This window comes from Styela clava, chromosome 1 (genome assembly GCF_964204865.1).
Source record: "Styela clava chromosome 1, kaStyClav1.hap1.2, whole genome shotgun sequence".
Taxonomy (NCBI): domain Eukaryota; kingdom Metazoa; phylum Chordata; class Ascidiacea; order Stolidobranchia; family Styelidae; genus Styela; species Styela clava.
The window spans coordinates 19,984,364-19,994,122 of NC_135250.1; the positions used below are offsets into that span (position 1 = coordinate 19,984,364).

The 9,759-nt window shown below is 36.1% G+C and overlaps 1 protein-coding gene across 1 annotated transcript; it reads left to right on the top strand.

The window, feature by feature from the left end:
• The first annotated feature begins 564 nt into the window (after positions 1-564).
• On the top strand, positions 565-8,672 carry LOC120337637 (uncharacterized). Its single transcript, XM_078117562.1, has 5 exons — positions 565-819; positions 1,354-1,409; positions 2,116-2,202; positions 6,930-7,103; positions 7,592-8,672. The coding sequence occupies exons 1-5, from the start codon at positions 734-736 to the stop codon at positions 8,416-8,418; spliced, it is 1,230 nt and encodes a 409-aa protein (XP_077973688.1). The 5' UTR covers positions 565-733; the 3' UTR covers positions 8,419-8,672.
• Positions 8,673-9,759: the final 1,087 nt, after the last annotated feature.

The following is a 9,759-nucleotide window of genomic DNA, read 5'->3' on the forward strand; positions in this document are numbered from 1 at the left end:
TTTTATGATTTCATATACATGGTAAATCTAAAATGTTAGTGTTTGAACTACTAAGAAATCTTGGAAAGTTCAAAGTTGTTTTGTATGTTATAGATCAAGTATCTAATAAGATTCTAAAGCAGAAGTTAATTTCTTTATTTTCCTCATCTCACTGAAATTACTCTGATACACACGACAAATGCAACAAGCAATTATATATTTGTTATTCCAAACAGTTTATTTCAGTGATCTCAAATACGTTCTAGAAAAATTGACAACATCATACTGCAGCAGTAGGTTTGAAATCACTGTCGGAAAAAGCATCTTTGCAAATTGGACACCGTATCAGATCAGTGGTTAGAAGGTTTCAGTGCATAGAATATCAGATGATAGTCATTTTTTCGAGAAATTAGGGTAGGATTAAATTTTCTTATCCATCCATGAGGAGAAGAGTTTCGATAAGACCGCAGAATAATATGGGAAACCACGGTCTAGTCTGGTTACCAGTTATTTGTTTCCGTGTCATATGTAGACTATAAATCGACCCGCTGTTAGGTTAACCACCGTACAACGATAAGAGGAATCGCGCACGTAATTAAATTCCACGGGATACGATATGTTTCCAGCGATAGTGTAATATTTTTAACCCTTTTTAAGTTGTTAGAAATATTGCAGATTATAAGAAATAATACTAGCCTATTTGCTTTTAAGTCTTGAAAACCTCATTTCCAAACGAGTAGCCGTGCAGAAATAAATGGCAGAAAGTGGTCAACCTCATCAAAAAGTTTTTCACCTTTATTTTGGAGAGAAAGTTGTCAGTGTTCAAGGAGACAATGTCGAGTAAGATTGATTTTTTCAAGGCTTTATAAACACTCACACTCTAAAGTGAAGAAAACTCAGTTCTGAATTACTGAGAAATTTTACAAAAATGGGTACTCCTGAAGTATGCGTACCAAGATGGCGGACATCGGAACGTAGTATGTGTACCAGGTTAGGCCATCATTTTAGGTAAAAATACTACGGGAGTCAATTGGCTAGTCTCCGGACTCGTAATAGAACTAAAATTAAAAAAAATGAAATAAAAATTATGGCCTAACCTGGTACACATACTATATTCCGATGTCCGCCATCTTGGTACGCATACTTCAAGAGTTGCCAAAAATGTAACGCTAAGAGTAAATGGAGATTCAAAGCAGTTTTAGTTATTAAATACGAGAAAGATGTCAGAGAATTCCACAGAACCAAGGTATTGTGGACAAACTTGGAATAAACAGCCTTTGTTATCGAAACTTATATAGTTTTTAAATTCGTTTCAAACCACGTCCGTTTCCCTGTGCCATTTTCATGTTGTTATGTTTTTTCCAAATTTTTCAGGTCGAAGACTGAAATCAGCGCTGGTAAAATTAGACAAGTCACATTTAAAGAACCAGGTAAAATATTGGTGTAATAACCAACAGTAATAAAATTGAAAGTAGGCATTTCTATTAATTTTTTAGTGCTTCTCAATATACAAGGTCAAGATTTTTGAAAAACCCTCTTTAAAACTTCAACTGATGTGTTGTTTTGGATTGGGTTCCTTGTGCTTTAGCTACAGTCTAAACCAAAACGTTTTGCAAACGCGCTGTGGCGTAAGTTCAACACCAACATGGTCAACGACAGAAATTTAGCGAAATGACCAAAGTGTCCAATTCGTGTATACAAATCAAATGATTGTGTATGCTCGAAATCTTTTGATCGTTATACTAAAGATTGTTTTATATATAGCAATCGGCCTATTTAAAACAGGGCTGTGCAACATGCGCCAGTAGACCACGACCCGGACCGCCAAGTCATTTAGTCAAGTGAGGTCCTTGTCATCATTCAGATTTTTCCCCATCTCGCATAAAATCCTAATCCGAAAGGGATATGTTTGAAACGCGCTCACATAATGTATTTTGCCCTTGTGGCTGCTGCGTTATATTTTTCGCCGCTTTGACTGGTTCAGTTATTAATGTAAAGCTAAGCGACAGCCGCATTCTCTTCTCTTGTTGTTCCGCTTATATTTTTGTGTGGCTCAGCTAGATTCTGGAGTTGAATATATGCCCCTCCGACAAAAATGTTACACACCTCAGAGTTAAAATGTTTATATATTAACAGATGCCGAACATGCTACATCCTCCAACCGAACTCAGCCCAACCCAGGGAAAATCCAGCCCGATTCATTTGCAACTCCAATGCGAACAGGTAAATTTCTAATGCAAATTCGTCCATTTCCTTCAATAATGATGTAAAGTTATAAAGCATCGGTTACCAAAAGAGGAGCCGCGGCGATTGCTAAGTGCGTCCCGAAAATTAACAGAATTGTGTTGAACATAATCATAATTGAATATTTTACAAATCCTTTATTATGACTGTTTCATTGTTTCTTATTTTAAATGCTGTGTATATGTATCAATGAATTCATTTTACCTTTCTATGTTGTTGACTTTGTTACGTGGTGTCTGGCTATATTGTTACGTAACAATGTCAAATAACACAACTGCTTTAAAGTTCGCGAGCTACCTTCTCTTTGTGTACTTTTGTCATTTGCAACTTCTTATCTCTGCAAAGCTGGGTTTTCAGCAGTGGCGTCAATCGAAACAAAATACCGGTCACGTTCGGCCATAGAGTGAAAATGCCGTGGTGCGTATCAAGTATAACACCGCACTTTGTGAAGATGTGTTCAGAGCAGCAGTCGTACACCTATCATTAAATAAATAGGTGTAAAATTTTGTTTGAAGTACGCCGTGAGTTTTTCTTCCTGATAATTCGACGCCTCACGAACAGAGAGTTTGGGAGCCACTGATGTAAAGAACGAAAATATCGATCGGAGATCGAAGACTTATCGATCGAAAGTTAGGAGATCCCCCAAAACAGAAACTGCGGTTTCGATTCAACCGCTCTCACTTCATAGTGACACCGTGTGCCCCATCACTAATTAATTATTAACTCGCTAATCATACGACATGATTCATCCAAAATCAATAGGCTTCTGGTCCGAGATATGATGAATGCACATGCAAAATTTGGAGCATAATCAACCTCGCTTTCGTGAGATATCGCGTGTATGTAACAGACAAACAAACAAATACCTATTAGTCCGGCAGAATCGGGCCTTAACATTGTTTTGGGAAATAAAGTTTTTTTTATTGTTTAGATATAATGTATAGGACGTATATAATGATACCCAGGTGGGTGTGGAGTATATAATGTTGAGCAATTTTTTTTAAGTGGATTCAAAGTATTCGGTTCAAGATGACGCACATCCTGAACCCTAACCTGGTAAACATACAATGTTCAGGTTGTGCGCCATCTTGGTACGAATACTTCCGGAGCGCCTTTTTGTTAAAAACAATTATTTCATAACTACATGGTTTATTTTTGCATACATAGTAACATTGAATCTTCTTACAATGTCAGAAATTCAATTTTAGTAGAATAAATGGTAGTTTATTTCACTAATACAAGCCAAGATCCATCGACAGCATCTAGCCACTTCCTATTGCGCTCTTCAAACTACATTTGCGTTGCCGCGCGCATTTCGTTTTCCTAGTTTAAGCTTCGGGACTTGGGAAATATTTTATTAGTTGAATTGGATTGGAATATTTGACCTCGTGAAATGACCATGTAAAATCATCCACTGGTAACTAAAGATGTGTAACGTGTTTTCTTTTGGAAGAACCGCAACCTTTCAGTGCTGCATTGACTTTGGCAAAATTAATATATCCTTGTGGAGATAGAAGGTATGCGTATGCGAAACCGAGATGTGCACCTGTTATGCCAACATAGTTGAGTCAAACGTTTTGAATACTAGTACATCACACACATTTTCTTGCGTGCTTCGGTTGTACGTAGTAACGCGCACATTTTTGCGCACATGCATCAAATTCCACTTGATTATTGAGCTATAGGTTTTTAACGAGCTTTTTTGTATGATTTCATTCCATAGAATTTGTATGCTGTTCTAAAGAATACTAGTTTCAGCTTTTTCATTCATTCAAACCGCGTGTTGAAAGTAAGTTTTGTAATATTGCGTGTTGGTTTCCAACATCCTTAAATCGGTGATGCCAGTAAATCTTTAATACAGAAAGATCAGTAACATCTGCAATAAAAACAGCAGTACCCACTCAAATGACAGCTGGGGGAGGTATACTCTTTGTATCTGCTCCATCGCGTGCCTCTTACAGTCTTACCAGTTTACATGAGTGCCAATTGGTATCTAAGCTCAGCCAGAGACAAAAAGTTTCGGACTGCAGCTGGCGTGACGAAATGTTTTTAAATATATATTATACAATAAGATTATTTGATTGCATACTACTGAAAGTTCCGCCTTATATGTCTTTTCCCATTGCACTATTCCTCTACTGATATTCGATAATATGACGCTCATCTGACATAGTTCTTAAAGTGTGTAGATGGGTATAATCTTTTCCACGCTGTTCAGATGGGAATGCGCGAATATATATAAGAATTGCTAATATTGGTTTGCAATGCGATGAAATCCCATCTTGGCATTTCTGCCTCTCGCAATTGCTGCGTATACTTATCGGGGGGAAGTTCTGTGGCGGGGTTATCAAATGAAAAAAAAAACATTTGGGTAATTTTCCTACTTCTCTACTACCATCAAACCTTGACATTTTGTGAAAACGTTTCTCCATGCAACCTTTTTTAAAACATCCCCAGCAACCACGATTAATTCTGTTATTAAACTTCTGAAATAAACACATAAAATCATCAACATATGCATATCACCAAGTGGATATTACTGAATTGATCTTTATTTTACCATTTTTCATGTAATTCTTCTTGGTAAACCTGTTATCTATCGTAAATACAGCACATTTGACAATGTTGTAGTGTGACTATTTTGGCCTCACATTTTTGATATGTGTAGTTAGAGCTCTTGGGGCTCTGTCAAACAAAGTTCCATACAAAATATTGGTTGTAAATTGCAAAACATGATCATGTTGTTGGAATAACTTGGCATTATACCACCCGTATATCATTCATTGTTGAGAATATTAATAAAATCATAAAATTTAAAAATCCGTTTTCGTGAAATTTTTGTTGTAGCTGAATTCCAGGGACAGCATGACAACAAGCAAGCCTCGTTTAGTTTATGACATGGTTTATTAAAAGGGGACCCCGTCCTCCTTGGAGGCCGCTGATCGGCTATCTGGGAGCACGAACAAACAGATGGAAATGCGAATATATAATAACAATGAATTTTTATAGAAGAGAAGAAGCAAAAGTGTTGAGAGTCTTTGGTAGTTTGAAAAGCATTGGCATGGAACATAAGAATGAACTACATTCTTTCTCAGGGATATACCATAAAATGTAGCATTTTTCTCATTCTTGTTCTCGTGATATCATTATCTTTCTCTGCGTCGTCGTGATCATCCCGCTGCATAACAATTCTCGCTAACAAATAATTGACTGTTCTCCACCGGGTGTATATCCACTTGAACCACTGGCGACTGCATTAGCAGACTTGTATTGTTAATTGCAACAAAAACGGGTATTTTGAAATAGTACTCTTTATTTTACGCGTATGTTTCGACAGTATTTCCATATACTGTATATGGGTCGCGACCCAAAGCTGGGCTCAACAAATACCTATGATGTTGATGATTTTATTTCCTAGTAAATTTGATGCTTGCGTAGTTTGTGCACCAAGATTGCGCACAACCTGAACATAGTATTGTAACAGGTTATGATTCGGGTTGTGCGTCATCATGATGCACATGTTTGACGAAAAACTCTAATACAAATATCTCAATAAATACCTAAAAGTTATTGATTTTATTTCCTAGTAAATTTGGTGCTTGCGTAGTTTGTGCACCAAGATTGCGCACAACCTGAACATAGTATTGTAACAGGTTATGATTCAGGTTGTGCGTCATCATGATGCACAGGTTTGACGAAAAACACTAATACAAATATCGAGCCGTAAAAAAATTGCTCAAGGCTGCAAACTCCACACCCATGTAGAAATGATGGGCAATGACCCCAAGATGAATAATCACAAATAAAAAAAACTTTATGTCTGAAATCAAACTTGGGCCAAAAAGGTCCCCTTATCTGCCGGACTATATCAATATACTTACCGATCAAGATCGAACAAACAAACAGACAAATAAATATCAACATACTCATCGATCAAGATCGATAAGTAATAACTGACTACATTTAGTCAGAGCTGCTGCGTGAAGGCCTGGTGGTTAAAACTTGAAGTGTTGGTCTCAATTGGCATCGCAGGTTAAAATACTCGTCATCAAATCTCATTCCCCGCCCTACTCGGGGTATAATAAACTTTTGAAGAATCAATTCCAATTCAATGACTCGGATACTTTCAAAATATAGTAGCTCATAACCTGCAAGTGCTTGCTTGTACATGGTTTGTACGGAATGTAGGCACAAAAATATTGTGCCTTTGGTTGAAATGTTTTGTATAAAGCCCCCGTCACTAATGAAAAAATTATAGATTTGAGAAAAACACTCCCTCCATGTTAAATAACAAATTATTAGTAATGATCCAGTTAAGGTTAGGAATGATTTGAAAATTTAAATTTCCAGTGCAATCTGCATTCCTAGCCCTCCCCCTAACCTGAACTAGATAATTACAAAAAAAAAATTATTTTGCGTAGAGGCGGAGATGTTTTTTTTGGCGCGGGTTACCACAAAAGATCCAAAATGTTAGATTTTGGACTTGACCTCAAGATCCTTCATTTACATTTTACAACGTATAAAAGCCCATCAAACAACCCCCACTACAGGACCAACTTGACCGAATTTATGTATCAATCTTCAACGTAGGAACCTAATTTATTAGATAGAATTTTTAGCGGCCCGAAATTATGCGAGAATTCACTTTGGTAACATCGATTACCGTACCTGATTGTTCATCCATTCAAAATGAAAAACTTCTGCAGGCGATCTCAAAGTGCAGGATCTTCATATCAAGGCATTTAAAGAACCCGGTCAATCTAAACAACCGCCATCTCGTGTTCAGAAGCTCAACCCTCAACCGAAACGGAGAGTAGCTACTCCGCCTCCCACGACTGCACAGAGTGGAACTAATGCCATAAACATTTCGGTGCTTCGAAGTAAGTTAAATTAATTCTGTTAAAATGTGGCGAAAATTATCGAAGTTGGAATAAGCGAAGTATTTTAAAATTGGTTTGAATTGAAGTATAATTCCTAAATACGCGGAATTATAATTTCCCCTTCAACAGAATAGTTTTCATAGATTCCAGAAAGACTTCGTTCCACGGACAACGAGAAACAGATTAACACGAATATTAACTTTTATCACCTGGATCTCAATAATCGAGAGTCGCACTTCTCGTGATGATTTATATTGCGTACAATAAGCCACATATACGTGAATAAATAAATACTGTTTTGAGGTTCCGGAATATTTCTGATTCGGGTTGACGCGTTGGGGGTTTGAAGCCAAGATCCTAATCTGTGACTAAACATGGCTAGGTCAAAGGCTCTAGTCGCCAGGCCATTCAGTTCAAATGTATTGGAATATACCGCATATTGTGTTTAGTGTGAATTATATTTAGACAAAATAATGTTTTATTTTCAGAAAAATCTTCCAATTTATTCGACATGTCTAAGTATGAAGAAGCAGTCCCGATTCTAGAAGAACTGACGACCTTACAAAGCCATAAGGATTTAGGTACAATGCTTATAATGATAGAGTGTTTTATACAACTTGGCAGAGAGAAGAAAGCTGAAAAAATTATCGAGAACCTACGAAACATCTTAAGGACGTCATCTGTGACCAGTGCTGATGACGTCAAAACCCTAGCGATCGAAATGATTTCTAATTCCGCCTACATACGCGCTATGATATTGCTTCGAATATCAAGTGATATGTATAAGGCTGAATCAAGATCGCCCAATGATGTAATAAATTGGATTGAGCTTTGTGTCAGTAACATGGATGATGCCACTGAGGGAATTTTAGGAGCCGGTGGTCGGTCTAGAATTATTGGAATTGATTACGGTATAGAATACATGACAGAAATGCTAGACGATCTGCGTTCAGTAAAAAACGCTGACCCTGTGATTAAAGCATTGGCTGAAGCTAAGTGCTCGAATTATATAGGATATAACTATGGACTGACAGGTGAATACGACAAATGCATAAAAATATGTATAAATGGACAGGTAGTTATGGAGAAACAGTTTGGTTCAAATGCTTCAAAATACCGAATTTACGGTTTATTGCTGCATAATATTGGCGTTGGAAATTATAATCTACTGAAATATTCGAGAGCAAAATCTTTTTATATCAGAGCCGTTGATGCCAAACAGAATGCTACTGATTATGAGGATGCAGCAGAGAGAGAGAATGATATTGATCGGTCGAAATCTGATCTGGAAAACACAAGGGCAAAATTAACCTGATATCCGAATTTTATATTCACGGCAAGTCGTAATTTACAGAAATTGTATTATGAATTAAATGTTCAAATCTTCAGTTTACATTTGCTGTGTAATTTGATAATACGAATTTTTTTTACTTGAGAATACAAGTTATATTCTCTCTATTTACTAAAATTATCCCAAATGAATGAACATTTTTAAAATATTTAAACCTCTCATTTACATTTGATTTATGCTGTGTAATTCTATACTGGTAAAAAGATTCAGTAGTTTTACTTGCGTAGACCAGTGATATCACAACTTTATTGTCACTAAATGTCCTTTTTAATCACAATCGTCTTATGAACAAATATGGCACATATATATATAGAAATATATCGAATCATATTCATCTATGAATCACATTTAACAGGGTACAGCTTATTTAACAAGTCCACACAATTTCCTCTAATTTTTGACTGATTCGTCAGAGATTCGTTCGATGATTTTTTTAAAAATTTAATTCATTTTTTACAATATCTCTAATCGAAGTTATCTCTGAAACGCTGAGAGATAATGCTATAAACTATATAGAACTATGGTAGGTCATTACGTGCACTAATTTTTACTAAAGGAGACCAAAGCTACTTGTCATATAGAATAATGGTGCACTGAGCATTGAGCGACGCTGTAAACACGATCAGATGAGAAACTATAATAATAATTTTTTTTTATAATTTTAATTGAAATAACATCTCATCTGTTCATATTTCTACAAGTATTAAAAAAGATTTATATTTTTCTTTTTCCACCATCAAATTGCATCTCATACTGTTAGCATAAGATAATTAGCATGATTTACTTTTCTGTTTTGTTGTCTACATTTAACCATCGGACTGGACAATGTTATGTGATTGCAGTATACTTCTATATCAGGGCTAATAAATATTGTAACATTATCTTACATTGACACATGTTAACGTCTTAGATAACTCGTGGGCCGTAAATTACCAGAGAATTGTAAGGCATTGGCCAAGGTTTATTCAACATTTTTCCGGATAAAAGTTACTCAATGAAGTGGAATTCGTTTGCGGATATTGTATTGTATATGTACTCATAATTGGCAAATTGATTTGTTTATCGTATTTTATCTTTATTTCTTGGTCAACTTTAACTGACATTACATTTCTTCGGCATTTAATTAATCGCATTTTTTTCATGTGACGCCCATTCACACCATTTCGCTCAGAATGAGGTTCTAAACAAGCGGCTACTAATACCTAATGATATGTAAGGATCTGCTAATGTTTAGAACAGTGTTTCTCAACCTATGGGTCCAAAACTGAGTCGTCTGAAAATACTCTTGGGCCGCTTGCTCTGACA